Source organism: Mytilus californianus, unplaced genomic scaffold, assembly GCF_021869535.1.
Source record: "Mytilus californianus isolate M0D057914Y unplaced genomic scaffold, xbMytCali1.0.p SCAF_11, whole genome shotgun sequence".
In the NCBI taxonomy this organism is placed as follows: domain Eukaryota; kingdom Metazoa; phylum Mollusca; class Bivalvia; order Mytilida; family Mytilidae; genus Mytilus; species Mytilus californianus.
In genome coordinates, this window is record NW_026262593.1 from 51,694,260 (window position 1) to 51,711,959 (window position 17,700).

General features: G+C 32.6%; 1 protein-coding gene across 1 annotated transcript in view; it reads left to right on the top strand.

The window, feature by feature from the left end:
- Positions 1-552: 552 nt before the first annotated feature.
- LOC127720283 (protein mono-ADP-ribosyltransferase PARP11-like) overlaps positions 553-17,700 on the top strand; it is a 28,302-nt gene continuing 11,154 nt past the window's right edge. Inside the window, exons 1-4 of the mRNA XM_052226795.1 lie at positions 553-756; positions 6,086-6,193; positions 12,025-13,711; positions 16,409-16,645. Of these exons, the coding sequence (XP_052082755.1) occupies positions 13,322-13,711; positions 16,409-16,645 (627 nt within the window). The 5' untranslated portion in view covers positions 553-756; positions 6,086-6,193; positions 12,025-13,321. The remainder of the gene's footprint in view (positions 757-6,085; positions 6,194-12,024; positions 13,712-16,408; positions 16,646-17,700) is intronic.

Below are 17,700 nucleotides of genomic sequence, written 5' to 3' on the forward strand. Positions count from 1 at the left end.
GAATTAAAATATTGTTTTAATCCTAGAACATGTAGAAGTATTATATATTTCATTTTCATATAATGGCGATGATTTTGTTTCTGTTTTTCCTGTCAAAGAAGTAGTTATAACCCATTTCTTTAAAAAGATAATAACACCCAAAAATAAAACAAATTCAATAAACATGAACAAACCAAGAGATATATATTGCATTAGATTACAAAAGCGAATTATCAATGAGACAGAAATACAGTTAAATGACATGTATTGACAAGTAAGCGCTTTAAGAGTACTATTCATATAATGATTGATGTCAGCCATCGTGGTCTAGTGGTATCATGCATAGACTGAAAACTCTATTAATTACGAAGAAAATACGCGCGGGTTCGAATCCTACACCTGCCACTCGTTTTTGAGAGGATAAAAGATCGTAAGTTAAAAGTTTAAAGTTATAATATAAGTTCGTTCTCTTAAGTTAATACTGTGGTCAGTGGATTCTTGAAAAATAATCTACAGTCAGAACAATAGACTGACGTCAGAGAAATGGGTTAACGAAGTGATAATCAATGAAACAAACAAAATAAAATGAACATGCAAGACGAGATCACATGACAATAACTACGATACTTTTTTTATAGTTTGCTTTGTTTTAGCACTCATAAAAAGGGAATAAAATGTGGGTATGCTTGAATTGTCATGAGTATAACAGTTCGGAGAATGAACATTGTTCAGAATGCCATTCAGCACGACCACAGTCAAGAACAGGACACGCAAAAGGTATGACATTCAAGTGGTGTTTTTAATGATAAAGTACTTAATATGTATTTTAAATGGTAAATACATTTAGGGTTGAAAGTAAAATATGCTAAACATCGGATTTGCAAAATAAATAGGCGGCGAGATTAGGTGAGAAAAAAGATAAACTGCATGTTTTAAGTAAAAAAAAGAAGAATAAAAGCAGATGTTAGGTAAAAGTTAATGAGATAGCACATTAAAAAATAACCCCAAAAAATACATATCTAGGTCAATACACGGCCTTCATCAAGAGCCAGTTATCATACGGTATGTAAAGCTCTAAATTGTCTCTCGAGCATAGAAAATTTGTGGATAAACTTAACATATCCTTTAGCATTATCCTTTAACATTATAAAAAAACTTCGCATTATCCTTTGACTTTACTTTCCGCTATAAAGATTGTGTCCTCTCACCAAATAGTTCAAAGTTTGGTGACTATGTTGAACACCTGAGATCAACCCCGGTTTTTGGTAGGATCCGTGTTGATTAATCTTTAGTTTTCTATATTATGTTTTGCATAATGTTGTTTGTCTTTCGATCTTTTCTTCTTTTTTTTTTGCAATAGTGTTGGCAATTGATATGAGTTTGAATTTCTCTTTCGCCTCTGTTTAACAGATACTATAAAATATCTGCTATCATTACCACATTCCATGAATGACCATTAATAAGAAAAGTGATATAAAACACAGGAGCTACTGTTGATGTTCAGGATCTGGAAAAGATTGATCACAATGGTCACAAAAGAAAGCTAATGTCGAAATGAGCATCTGTTGAAGTATAATTTGACTGCTAGCGATTGTTATTATAATTATAACCTCAAATTTAAGATTTGTTTATATAAACGATTTCACAACTAGTGTTGGAATCCGTGCATAAAATGCTTTTATATATGTTATTAGCTCACTAGGCCCACAGAGCCAGTATGAGCTTTTGCCATCACGTGGCGCCGTCGTCTATCGTCGTCGTCGTTGTCCATCGTCGTCCGTTATTGACCTTTATTGGTGTATTTGCTTTTTAAAAAATGTGTCCCGATGACGCCTTCTGCCATTCAACATAGCTGAAATGCCTAAAATACAACATGGGGCAAACAAAACTTATCAAATATACCGGGCTTATAATTGTGTACGCCACACCCGCGTTTCGTCTACAAATGACTCATAATTGATGCTCGAATTAAAAAAGTTAAAACATGTAAAATGCCAAATCAAGTACGCATTGCAATTTTGCCTCAAATCTTAAATACCGCTATTATAAGATAAAACCTGACAACTTAAATATGTTTTGAATGATGGCATCTACCTACTGTCTATAAAAATTCAAACTGCCATACGACTTCTTATAGGAGTTCTTGTTCTTAAACGATGAATTTTACTATCATTTTTTTTTGTGCAATTATCTTGAACATTATAATAGATAGATAGATACTTAAAAGAATAAAAGTCATCAGCAAATAGTTTAATATATGTTTAAATATTTTAGCATAGATGACATTGGAAATTGTCTTTGTATAGGAATTATTGTCATTAATTGAAAATGTTAAGCCTTTTTGTGTTGGGCAGAAACCAAGGAAGATCAAAAGAAACTGTAAACCGAAAAAAATATCAACAATACAAGTTCAAAAAAAGACATTGGAATTATATTCTGTCTTCAATTTTGAAGAGTCCAATTGTTTAGGATGCACATAGACCTAGGTGAGCGACACAGGCTCTTTATAGCCTCTACAGCTTTTGTTATTGTAGTAGGTGAAAAATGGTAATTGTGCAAATTAGATTATTCCATATAATTGCATCTTAACAACAACCATAAAAATCCTATTTCTCGTATCAAACATAAACTAAAAGAACTAGCCAAGGAATTTGTTTTTGTCTCGGCTGATAAAGCTGCTAATAATATCATTATAGTTTGACGTAAATTTTACATTGAGGTTCTGCAAAAGGAAATCACAAATTCACTAACATTCCAACTGACTTCATTTTCAGAAAACGATATTTGTAACAAACATAAACTATTAGCTACTTCTTTACAAGCAGAACCAAATACAACGAAAGTCCCAACTATGTACTGGCTTCCGAAGTTACACAAATCACCTTACAAATATAGATTTATTTCGTCTTCAAGTCATTGTTCCACTACTAAATTGTCTATTCTACTTACTAGTACACTTGGTACAATCAAAAACCTGATAATAAATTGTTCAAAAAAGGCCTTTAAAAATAGTGGAATTAACTACTTTTGGAGTGTCAAAAACTCGTTGGAAGTACTTGATAAATTGCATGCATATATTGGTGATTTTGAATCTGTTCAAAGTTTTGATTTTTTCACCCTATATACCACTTTGCCTCATATTCTTATTAAGCTAAAATTTACACACCTAATTAAATGGGCATTTAAAAAGTCGGAATGCGAATACATATGTTCAAACTCTTTTAGGACATTTTTTAGTAGCAACAAACAAAAGAACTATGTCAATGGGACATGCTTTGATATTATATCTACCCTTGAATTTTTACTTGATAACATTTTTGTTCGCTTTGGAGTTTCCGTATATCGTCAAGTTATCGGAATTCCAATGGGGACTAACTGTGCACCACTTACTGCGGACCTGTTTTTGTATTGTTATGAGTTACAATTTATGACTAAAATCAGCAAAGACCCTTCGAAACAACATCTGATACAAAAATTTAACAATACTTTTAGATATTTGGATGATATATTGGCTCTCAATAATGACGACTTCAGTATGTATACTAAAAATATTCATCCTGTTGAACTTACTTTAGATAAAACTAATACTAACAATGACCACTGTCCTTTCCTCGATCTTGATATCTATATCATTAACGGGAAGCTTAATACAAGAATTTATGATAAAAGAGATGATTTTTCGTTTCCTATCGTTAATTATCCATTCTTAGATGGTGACGTTCCCTTGTCACCATCTTATGGTGTTTATATATCTCAACTTGTACGATTCGCTCGTGTATGTAACAACGTATTAGATTTTAGCGAGAGAAATTTATGTATTACTGAAAAGTTATTACACCAGGGTTTTCGATATCATAAACTAGTCAAAACATTTACTAAATTTTATCATCGGTATAAAGACATCATTCGTAAATATAACTCAACATGCAGACATCTTATACGTTCGGGTATTTCACATCCAATCTTTTATGGTAATATTCTTTACAAAGCACAAAAATGTCAGTATTCACCTCAAAAGCTAACAAAACCTTTAAACAGACTTATTAAGAAGGGATATAGTTACGATACTGTTGTCAGGTCATTAAAGATTGCATATTTTGGCTTTAATATTGATTCACTTATAGGGTCTTTGCATCGGAAATAACATATTTATTCTAAAACCAGTTGTTGGCATGACCCGGGTTATGTTCTTTTCATATATTTTATGATGGTATGATACTAAAACCTTAACGGGAGGGATTGTGCCTGATATTCATATGATGAAGACATAATATTTCAATCAGTTTAATTGAGGTCTGGAGCTGGCATGTCAGTAACTGCCAGTAGTCCTTTGTTAATCTATGTATCATTGTAAATTTGCTTAGTTTCTTCTGTTACCTTTTCTGACATTGGACTACGACTTCTTTTAAATTGAGTTTTACTGTGCGTATTGCTGTGTGTTTGTTTATTCTACATTGGCTAGAGGTATAGGGTTAAGATCTCACAAAACATGTTTGACCTGTTGATACAATTTGTAACGCATTTTTGTTATTTAATGTTTACTTAATTAGTGTTATATTTCGTCTCACTATTTTTAATATATACCGCATTTGATAAGTGTTTGGTATGGCGATAAATTTTCACTTCTGTTCTCGTACTATGAACACCAAATTAATTTATTTTATAAAAAATAATTTCCCTACTCCATGTATGTCTTACAACAAAATTATTTTTATTTACCTGTGTACGATTTTTTATTTGGCAGCATTTTGTCCAAGGTTATGGTTGTCTTTCTGATATTGTTTTACATCCCTCCCCCCATTTTTTTTATTATTTTGTATTAACATTGTGTCATAGATCAATTTTATTCGTTCAGTGTATGTTTACTTGTTTTTGTTCATATGTCTTTTGATTGAGGTAAGCCTTTTCAATTGATATTTTATAGTGTGTCTTTTTATGTTGTGATGTTACACTATTGTTTCAGGTAAGGGTAAAGGTTGGCACCTGCTTAATTGTTTAAACCCGCTGTATTTGTTTGCACCTGTCCTAAGTCAGGAACCTGTTGTTCAGTGGTTGTCATTTGTTGATGTGAATCATTAGTGTTTCTCGTTTCTCGTTTTTATATAGATTAGACCGTTGGTTTTCCTGTTTGCATGGTTTTACAGTAGTCATTTTTGGGGCCCTTGATAGCTTGCTGTTCGGTGTGAGCCAAGGCTCCGTGTTGAAAGTCGTACTTTGACCTATAATGGTTTACTTTTACAAATTGTGACTTGGATGGTGTGTTGTCTCATTGGCACTCATACCACATCTTCTTATTTCTATTAACCCCGAGGCATTTTTGCGCCTGTCCCAAATCAGGAGCCTATGGCCTATGTAAGTCTTGTATGTTTTTTTTAATTTTAGTTCATCTATATGTTTCGGAGTTTAGTGTGACGTCCATTTTCACACAACTAGTACACATTTTTGGTTAGGAACCAGCTGAAGCCCGCCTCCGGGTGCGAGATTTTCCCGCTGTGTTGAAGACCCATTGGTGGCCTTGGGCTGGTTTCTTCTCTTCGGTCGGGTTGTTGCCTCTTTGAACCATTCCCAATTTTCAATCTCAATTTTATGCTCCATGGAGCATCTAATACTATTCTCTTAACCACTTTGACATATTGAATTAACTTATTTTAATGTTTCTCTTCGGTGGACTTAACTGGTTAAAAATATCACAAGTTAAGAGTATATTAACCAGTATACATGTTATTTAAACTTTAAATAAGAAGGTGTGGTATGATTGACAATGAGACATTTTCCACCAGAGACCAAATGACACAGAAAGTAACAACTATAGGTCACCGTGCGGCCTTCAACAATGAGTAAAACCCATACCGCAAAGTCAGCTATAAAAGGCCCCGAAATGACAAATGTAAAACAATTGAAACGAGAAACTAACGGCATAATTTATGTACAAGATAATGAAAGAAAACCAAATATGATAAACAGCAACAAACGACAACCACTGAATTGCAGGCTCCTAAATTGGCACATACAGAATGTGGAGGGGTGAAACAAGTTAAACATATTGTCCATCAATGAATACTTCAATGTTTACATATATATGGATTTCTATGTTATTTTTTTACAGATGTCATGGTACCTTTTCCTGTTCCCTCTGGATCACCTTCAGGTCACGGACCAGCACCTTATCCTCCAGTAGTGATGCCACCATACAACCCACCATATCTGCCCCAAGGTAGATATATCTATAAATTTAAAATATATTTCATGTTTACCTATTGGATTATGTTTTTATACCCAAAATTCAGGTTGAGCAAAGTACAAGATTGCTCTGACGTCTGTCGACGGCCCAAGTCAGACCTAAATATGTCGTCAGATATCAAAGCAATCTTGGATTGATATAGGCATGCAGCTAGTTGAAGTAGTGTCCATATTTGTGATTGCAATTTTCATAAATCATACCTTTAATAACTGATTTATTTGAGTCCTACAGTATTACCAATTTGACAAATTAATGATTTTATTCAAATGGGGCACTCATCAATCAGATTAGGAAATTAATATTGCAACAAACTAGAATTGGGATTTGTTTCCTTTACCAAAATAAATCCTGTCATCATTATTTCAATGTATTTAACATTTTTAAGCTGGTCCTCATAAAACAATTATGGGAGTAGCAACTGGACAGCTTTGATGGCAGAATATACAATGATATATGAATATCAAGTTGACTTGTTTTGTTTTCAATAGCAGATAATTTTTATGACTTTATGTGCTGAAAAAACTGAGCAGCCGTGATGTTATACAGAGCAGATTTCAGGAATCTTGGTAAATTTGAAAAAAAATCAATTTGATAAACATGAAAAATTTACCTTACAATCAGTGACCACGAATGAGCTATTTGATGAGTTAAAATATCTTGATAAAACATCAGGTAAGGATAACATTGACCAACTATCCTAAAATGGAGTACCCTTCTATTGCATCTTCTCTCACATATATGTTCAACAGAATTATAGATACTCGTACACATCCTTCTTTTCTAAAGAATGCCAAGGTAACACCAGTTTACAAGGATGGTAAAAACAAATTACAAAACTATATCTGTTCTTTCAACTTAATTAAAACAAATAGAAAGATATGTTTCTCATAACTTGTGCAAATACTTTCGTAATTTTTTTTTACATCCTACGGAATCTGGTTTAGGCCACATTGTCAAACTGCCTATTTAATATCATTGATAAATGGTTACCAAGAATTTAAACCTTGCAATATTATAAGACTTCAAATTTTTTTTTTTTTTATCTGATAGATTAAGACATTCTTTGTTTAAAACTTGAAAGCTATGGATTTAATAAGCCTAGTGTTAGGTATCTCAAGTCATTCCAGAATAACAAATCACAACAGGTAAACATTTGTAAGGTTTACCCTGGACATCAATTTTTAGACTTTCGGTGTCCACCAAACTTATATACTTGGTCATATATTATTTGTGTTATTTATGTATTTATGAACAACATTCCCTTATGGAAAGAAAATATACATAATGATGTTAAAGAAGATTTATTCAGAGTTAAATAGTGATCCAAAATGAATAGCATGTTCATCAATACAAATAAAACATAATGTTTGGTTACTGGGACAAAGCAGAAGTTATTGATTCAGACTTATCAACCAAACTTACAGATAAACTCAGATTGTAAGAAAAATCTTCATGTATAAAATGAGGAGGGGCTAAAATTGATGACACACACTGAAGAAATCAAATAGATTCTTATATTATATCCAGAATATACTTTCTTTCTAAAATACAGTTAATTTCAGATTTAAGTGCTACTCATAGTACAATGAGGGTATAAACATGAAAGGATAACCAGACTATTTAAACTTCAAAAACGGGCAGCAAGATTCATTTTAGATACTGATCTTCTGTACCAAAAAAAAAACATTTGGCGGATGACCGTTTGAAATGGAATTTAGCACCACACATATGATTTCTCTATAAATATGTGAAAATGAAAGCATTATTACACCTAGTTGAAAAGTTTAAACTGATATCAGATAATAAGCCATACTCTTTGAGAGGTGTTACTCAATGTAATCCGGTAGTTCCCAAACCAAAAGCTAGGCTGTTTAAGAAATCTTTTGTTTGTTATGGATCAGTTCTATGAAATCAACTGCCATCATGACCATCACAAATGCGAAAGTTCCTTATAATTTACTGTTTTCTCAAAGTATTATTTTGATGTTTTTATCATATGTGTTTTTGTTTTTTCAATTTTACTACATTTACCTCCTTATAAAAATAAGAAGATAAGGTATTTTTGCCAATGAGACAACTCTCTTTCAGAGATATACTAAAGTATACCGTACGGTCATTAACAAAGACCAAAACCCATAACGCATAGTCAGCTATAAGAGGCCCCGAAATGACAAAAATAAAACAATTCAAGCGATATTACGAACGACCTGATCTATGTACAAAACAATAATCGAACAAACTATTATGATGTATAGCAATAAACGACAACCACTGAATTGCGGATTTGATCATGTTTTTGGGCGCGCCATCTCTCCCTTACCCGAGACTATGGCGTAACAGCACAACATAAGAATAAACTATTAAGATAAGTTGAAACTCATTAGATCGATTCAAAGCACAAAAACAAATAAAACTAAAAAAAAACATAAAAGACATTGTTACAAATCTGAGAGGACTCACAGTTACTGCAAGCTAGCTTGTTCAAGCCAATGGCAAATGATAAAAAGTTCATGTTTCTAAGACTAAAATATCAATTAGAAAAACTAATTGTTTTATCTTTTATAATGATGCATTGAACTATATGATTATATAAATTAAGTATGTGTAAATGTCTCTTTTAGATATACTTTAGTTTGTATGTGAGGGCCTCAGGGGAGATTAGTTTGTTGTTACTAATAGTGTTGCCGCTATTTACCCTATTAAGATAAAGAATCAAAAACATATGAATCTACAAAGTTTTTTGGAGTTATGATATTACACAACATTTGTTTTGGACCTATTTCTGTCTTTCAAAACAATAGAAATTTACTAAAAATGTTAGAGAGGTTATGCTTGATTACTATGCCTGATGCAGGAATGACCACGTAAATACTTCCTGACCAATTGCAATTAAGTAATATTATTTTGATTTTCAAAAACAAGTCAAACAGTTCATCATTAGATGGCACAGAAAAAGACAGTAACACTTTACTTTTACCAACAACCATCCCTCTATAATAAATTTAAAAACATACTAAATAAATATTTAGATACCAGATCTATATTAAATCAGGGACTAAATATTAGAAGTATAGATCGATAGATAACAACATGCTACAGTTCGTATATACAACTGATAGTAGTAATAGTTTTATTTATTCACCAACAAATACAAAATCTGCATTTCATCTTATCACACCTGATCATCAGAAACAACTACAGTGAATAAAAGTATGCCAAACTTTGACAAACAAGTGAGGAGAGAGTTATTACTGTGGATAGATATAAGAAGATGTGGTATGAGTGCCAATGAAACAACTCTCCATCCAAGTCAAAATTTATATAAGTTAACCATTATAGGTCAAAGAGCGGTCTTCAACACGGGTCCGGTTTTAAGAGATAAATAGGGGATCAGGTCGCGAATCTTAAGATAGACCTACAATAATCAGGATATCAAAAGTAACGTTGCTGAAATTTGGGATTATTTTGTGTGTGTTAAGAAATTGGGTCACCAGAAGGAAATAAGGGCCATCTAATACTATGGTGGCTGATGATTATCTGTTCATATCTTAGAAGAGTAAACCTGTTTATGTATAATACCCAAACCTTGAAGTAGGGAGATATTTAATGATGCGTATTTCTTTTTTTTTTCTATCAGTTCTTATGTCGGTTTGAGATTTTATCACAATAACATGGAATATATATATATATATATGTATAGTTCAATCTAGCTTTTGCGGGTTTTGATATTAACTGTTCAAGAGTTGTTCCCCTTATTTTCATTAAAGTTTTCATCAAAAGGGTACCGATGATAATGATAATACCGCTTGATAACATTGTTTGCAACTGAAAAAAATTGTCATGGACCATAAAAGACCAGTTTGATATTGATGGTTTTGACATTTACCTTTTTTTAGCTATTCCCCTTTCTTAAGATTTTAAAGGTTTCCAGTTGATAAATAAAGTACCACTTGACATTTGAACACAATGGTATGGATGGTAAAATACAGGTGAACTTCAATTTTGATGGTTTTGAATCATAAAATACAGGTCACATCTACCTGAATTTTGGTTTTTACATTTACTGATAAAGATAAAATTGAGAATGGAAATGGGGAATGTGTCAAAGAGACAACAACCCGACCATAGAACAGACAACAGCAGAAGGTCACCAACAGGTCTTCAATGCAGCGAGAAATTCCCGCACCCGGAGGCGTCCTTCAGCTGGCCCCTAAACAAATATATATACTAGTTCAGTGATAATGAACGCCATACTAAACTCCAAATTGTACACAAGAAACTAAAATTAAAAATAATACAAGACTAACAAAGGCTAGAGGCTCCTGACTTGGGACAGGCGCAAAAATGCGGCGGGGTTAAACATGTTTATGAGATCTCAACCCTCCCCTATACCTCTAGCCAATGTAGAAAAGTAAACGCATAACAATACGCACATTAAAATTCAGTTCAAGAGAAGTCCGAGTCTGATGTCAGAAGATGTAACCAAGAGTTTGTTTGTAAGTGTTACAACTAAAATGACTAGATCACCATATTCTAGTTTTCATTTTGAAATATTAATTTCAATGGCAAATTTACCACCTTATCATAATCATTTAGCAGCGTCATTTAGCAGCGCTAAGGATTCTTCATTAATTGAACTAAAAATACTGAATTGAATAAATTCTTGAAAAAATAGTTGAGCTTTTCCAACGAATGTGCCTATTCTTAATAAAACTATTACACTTGTTGTCTCTTTTATACATTTTTTTGGTCTTACGTTTTTTTTGTATTGAACTTGTAAGGACCTTGTTAGTTGCTAGATTTATCAATATCATAGAAGGTGGTCGTTCACAGGGGAACTAGTGAACCATTAGGGTTCCAAATGGTTAAGTTAAAGTCATCCTTTCGAAAGTATAGGACATCATCACAAATATGGAATATCTGTGTCACAGATGACCTAGCATATGCTTTAATTGTCATAACCATAGTCCAGTCCTCTTTTCCTGGAATGTGACATCATTTAATTTGTACTTACTATGCGCATATATACTGCATATGACGGGTGTCACTTGTAGAGCAGAATCTGCTTACCCTTACTCACGGCACCTGACATCACCCCTTTAACGGCAATTTGTATATTTTCCCTTTGAACTTACTCCCAAATATTTTTTTTTATATCTTGGACTGGACCAAATACTCGAAAATATTAGGCAATGACGTCACCTTACAGTCAGCAATGTCACGCATTTATGTCCATCCAATTCAATTTATCAAAGAAATGCACGCGACTTCATTCATACAACCGAACAACTATGACAACTTTTTCTACGCGTGAAAATAAATTCACTTACTATCTCATTTCATTTTATATTTCAAAACAAAAAATATATTGTGAAGACAGAATTGCTGATAAAAAGAACAATGTTATATTGATATTTCATTAATTCGAATATTAGCCCGCCCGTCATACATATGTTAAGTCGATTTTAACTTTTCTACACTGAAATTTAATTCATATTTACGAAATCCACAAAATTAAAAGTTATTATCTGTTAATACATACTAATTTGAAACAAACACTTTTAAATAATGCATCGAAGTTTTGCAGACTGGTATGGTTTTTGTTGATTTTCAAATCTCATCTAGTCTGAAACTTCAACAGTAAGTCCGTTTTTTAAACTTTTTTATTGGTGTATTATATAAAATGATTCATAATTTCCTACAGACTGGATGGCAAACATAGTGGCAAAATATGTTTATTTCATAAGAAATACAATTAAAAGATTCCTTTATCATGTTTACATTGAATAATTTTTTTGATATAGGTAACCAAGATTCTAGAAGGCACAAGAGAGGAAGAGGAGGTAATAACAGAGGAAGAGGTGGCAAATACAGGCAAAAGGATGAAGATGAGTCACATCTAACTGATGACAGCTACCAAACTAATCGTGGTTATCAAGGACATAGAGGAAGAGGTCGTGAACAAAAAAGAGAAAGAGGAGGACATGAATATAATGGAAATAGAACTAAAGTAAACGAAAATGAAGATTTGGACAATTAAGGAAATCATAGAGGAATGGGAAAAGATAGAGATAAATGTCCTGGAAGAGGTGGTAAACAGCAACATGGGAGGAAATATGAACAGGACGATGAAGACATACCAGGTGTAGATGAAAATGATGTTTTCAAATTCCTGATCAAATCTTTTAGTGGGGGATGTCCTTTCGAAGAATTTTAAAGCAATGTCATCTTTTTCCTAAGGGGTCTAATATCTGTCAGTGGTTTAGAAAGCATAGTCGGAAATTTCGTGTCTTCTGGGACGGAAACGATATTGTTTATCTTCAACCATTTTGTCTAGATGCCAGAATCTGTGGCAAATGGAATTACAAGCAAAATCCAGGTCAATGTCAGAATGATCAATGTAATTCTTTCCACATCTGTCGTCGCTTCATAAGAGGCAACTGTAACGAAAGTAATTGTCCACTGTCTCATACTTTTACAAATCCACACAATCGGCATTTAAAGGATAAACTTGGAATCAACGATTTCAGTGATACTGACATCAAAATTGTCCTTAATTGTAATTCTCCGTCAGTTTGTGCAGATTATATATACAACAATGGTTGTAAGGTGGAAAATGGAGAAAAAAGATGCCCACATTTACATTTATGTGAGAAGAACATATTTGGAAATTGCAAAGACCCATGCAAGTTCGAGAAAACTCACTCTATCACTCAGGTTCATAATAATTGGGTTCTAGGATCATGGCATATGAATGAATGGCCAGAGGCACACGTATTGAGGTCTATATATGTACCACCCAGACAGAAAAAAGTAAATGATGATTATTCCGATGATTCTAACATCAGGCAAGATGAAGATTATGATGACGATGCTAGTGTTCGTTATAACAGTGATGTAAATGTCAGTAGTGAAATTGTTCCAAGTACTGCATCTGGTCCAGCCAAAATATTCAATAAGTCGATAACCTCTGTTGAAAATCTTAGTATAGAAGATGTTAGGGAAAGAAGAAAGATGAAACCTGGACGCAGAGACAGATTCAAATCATCAAAAGATATCATTTCTGGAAATGTTGGAAAAGACGACCAAGGTCTTCCTTAAATGTCTGAACCACAACAACAATATGTTGACATTAAAGAAAAAGAGAGGTTATTGATGGAAAAGTACAAACAGGAGAAACAGGGAACCAGTTCTGGTAATGTTGTAAAGCCAAAGCCTCCGCCAAAACCTTCAAAACTGAGTCCATCTGATCCAGATTATCAGGAAAAGGACCCTTCTATGTTAAAGGATGAAACAGAAAATTCCAAAATCTGCATTTTTGTGTCTAAGGAAAAATGTCAAGCTGCATCATGTAAAAACCTGCATCTGCCTAGCGCTATTCCCTACTTGTGGCAAATAAAAATGTTTGGCAAATGGTTTTCTCTGACTTTGGCAGAAAATGAGAAAATTGAGAAAGGTTACTGCAATCTACTTGATATTGAATCAACTGAAGTAAGTTTATACTGGTTTCCATAGTTACTTTGTTATTTTATTCTATTGGAAGAAGGTAGAATTAAGAATTCTAATTAAGCCTAAACATTTTCAAACAATACTATATTTGTTAGATCCTTTCAAAGTTATGTTATTTTAGTGATGAATTAATATGGTGATATTTTCTGGTCACTTAATGGTCATTTGTCATAAATAATAGACAATTAAATTATTTAGGAACTTAAATGTTTTAACCATTGAGATATTATATTAACATACACATATTTTCAATATGTTTTGGTGAGGCAGATGGTTTCGTCATAGTATTAATAGGAAAATATGAAAAGGGACAGTTTCGACAATAAAAACTTATTATTAATCAACCAAAAACATTCATATGTTATAAGACATAAGTCTATCAAACACCAGTATTTGTCTTTAAAATTTTGTCTTGCATATTGGCATTAAGGTCAAAGATTTCTAACATTTATTACAAAACAGCGAAAACAGGCTTAGTTTGAGATCTTCTTATTAATATTTGGAATATAGGCAAATAGCTTTACCCATGAAAATATGTTGCAACAAAATATATTTTACAAGGATATCAATGGGTGTACAATATCTTTGTGGGTAAAGCTGTTTCTCATATATATTTTGAATAAAAGTTTATGCGTGAAATGGTTTTCTTAGATAAGATATGTAGATTTCAACATATCAATGATATTATTATGACATCACAAGTGATCTTTCTGCACTTAAGTCCAGATTATATATATCTGGTCATTTATCAATAACATTTACAGAATTTTACAAGGCATGAAAAAGTTTACTATTTTGTTATTTCAGGGTTCAAATTATTGCTTTTATCATACCCCTTCCTTTGCTTTACCAATTCGCAATAAAATTTTACCACCACATTAGCATACGTCCAAGAAAGCGCCTTTTTGATTATGAAATTTTGAGATTTGTTTTTAAAGTTACATGATTTTAAATGCCAGATTAAAGGCAATTTTTTACACATAACACACTGACTAGAGTATAAGATTGGTTTAATTAAAACTTTTCCTATACAAAGGATTAATAAAAGGTAACTAATTTTGAATATTTTCTGTGTTTATTATTCAAGAGTTATAGGACTTTATCTGACATATTCAAGTTAATGATCTACATGGTGTACACTAACCTGAGTGTTTTAATGTATTTGCTTGAACTCATTTGTTAAAGTTATAAAGGTATCTTTTGATTTTGAAAATTTCTGATTTTTGATTCCAGAGTTATGGGACTTTCAAATATACGATTTAAGCAAATTTTCATTTTTTATTTTGCAAATTTGCGTGTCTGATATTTCAGAGCTATGGTACTTTTAGCAGGCATATTTTAGGCAATATTTATATGCCTTAGGATATACATATATATATGTCAATGCTACTTTTTCTACAGGGGCAATTTACGGGTTTCTGTTGAACAAACCTTCTAAATAATCCATTATATTATTGAAACAATTTCAAGAAACAAAAGAAGGGTGTATCAATGTGTATAATGCGCTCCTAAAATCATTTTGTAAGATTTGTTTATGTGCTTTGTTCTGATCTGGTGAGTCATGCCTTTTCAACTGATTTTTACAGTTCTAACGTTGTGCTATTAGACCACTGTCCCATGTGAGGGGAATGATTGAGGTATCCCAAACATGTTTAACCAAGCCACATTTGATATGTTCTTGTCCCAAGTTGGTAGCCTGTGATTCAGTGTTGTTGTTGGTTACAATGCTTTGTTTTTATGTTATTGGTTTTGACGTAAATTATGCCTTTGGATTTCTTGTTTGAATTGTTTCACATTTTGCCATGCCAGTGTTTCTCATAGCTTTCTATACGATATGGGTTTGACGCATTGATGAATACAGTACTTTAACCTATAGTAGTTTACATCCTCTGCCAGTCTGACTGATGGTTTTCTTATTGGCAATCACATCTCTTTCTTTTTGAATATGTAGAATGAGGCAAGACATAGTACTAGGATGGCACGAGTTCACTATGTCCTCAGTGTATGAAAGTTTTTTCAGAATAATCTGCATTGTTAAATTAATATCTCAAAGTGTTCATTTGTATAGGTAAAGTTTCCAACATTTTTCTATTTTGATGTTAATCTTTTGACAAATTCTGAAAAATTTATCCGAAAAAAGTTTTGTATTTTTCAAATTAAGTTGTTGTGTAAAGCTTGCCACACGAAGGTTTTTTGTGAACATTGCAGTAAATCAATACTAAGTTGTGGTGTGGTATAGTAGTAGGAACAAATGGCATCATATCTCTTACAATTGGAACAAAAGAGAAATACTTATATCAAATTCAATAGTATTATTAATTTAACAAATGCATGGTATATAAGCTCTCATACGTTCGAATACAAATAGCCTATGAGATATACATGTAAGTAATTATATATTTGAAAGTACATAATATATGCTTACATGCGGGTTTCATAATTAATCAAAAACACCATTGCACAAGCCAGTGTAAATGTCTGAAAAAGCCACATAAATTTTATAAGACATTTTATGACAGACTGATTTTCTGGCTCGTGAGTCAAAACGTTGTTCATGTGAAGGTTGATTGAATATACTGTTTATGAATACAGGATTTCAAAGGTGAAAAAAACTTACAAAATGTAATGATATACTATTGCTATAATATAAAAGTCACAGACATTTTAAATTAATTCTAGGTGAAATACAATGGTAGTAAATACAGTTATCATATTTGGTTCTCAAAGATGCAGGCCATAATTTATGATGTTGATGGTCAACCAGCCGTTGATGACAACCAGCATGACCGGTGGTGTAATGTCAGACGTCTGAGTACCCCATCCTTTACTGAGAAGAAAATGATGGTTGATAGTTATCTCACACAGTGGAGATGGTACTGGAAAGATGACAGTAAAAAATGGAATCTGTACAATAAGGTAAGCACGGTTCACATTTTTAGATGCTTTATACACATATGTATCTTATTAATTTGAAAAAATTGTGCTTTTCATCCTTAATCAATCAAATTGTAATATATGTTGAATTCCACATAGTCATTGCAATGTTAATAATTACAATCCAGTTTTGACACATATATTTCGTATACAGATGGTAGAGATAAATTATTGTTGATATTGAGAACACAAAGTAAGTTACATGTATTTTAAAATGCAATCATAATGATTTTCGTTTGCATAAAGCTTGATGTTAGGGTGTCAAACTTATATATTTGTCACACTTCAAGTTTGTGTTTACCACGGAAGTGGTGTTATGGTAGCTTTGTCGTCCGAGTGCACGAGGCCGTTGGCTCGATCCTTGACAGGGTCAAACAAAGACTTGAAAATAAGTATGCGCTGCTCCTCCACTTCACATGTGACATGTAGAAGTTACAGCAAAGACGGGTCATCTTGGAATCCTTTTATGATGAAAGGTATTCCTGTGAACTGTAACCTTGTGAACAAGCATGTTAAAAATTCTGCTCAGCATGTCGGACTAGTACAAACTAGGATTAATTTTCATATCACATTAAAGAGATGCAAAAGATACCAAAGGTACATTCAAACTCATAAGTCGAAAATAAACTGATAACGCCATGGCTAAACAGGAAAAAGACTAATAGACAAACAACAGTACACAAAACACAACATAGAAAACTAAAGACTGAGCAAGACAAACCCATCAAAAACTGGGGGTGATCTCATGTGCTTCGGCAGGGTAAGCAGATAAACATGTTTTGGGCCTGATTTATGCATGTAACGTGACCACTAGATTTTTTAAACACCGATTTATCATCATCATCATCACATTTATACAAAAAAAAATTAATGTAAAAAAATGCGACAGCATAAGGGTTACTGTCATGGTTGACTTGGGGTATAAAAATATTGTCATCCCTTGATTTCTGTTGTCTGACAGTACATCCCCTGCTAAAGTGCGGTGCTGTTTTTCGAAAAAATTAAGAAATATCATCATTTTGAAATATTTTTTTTTT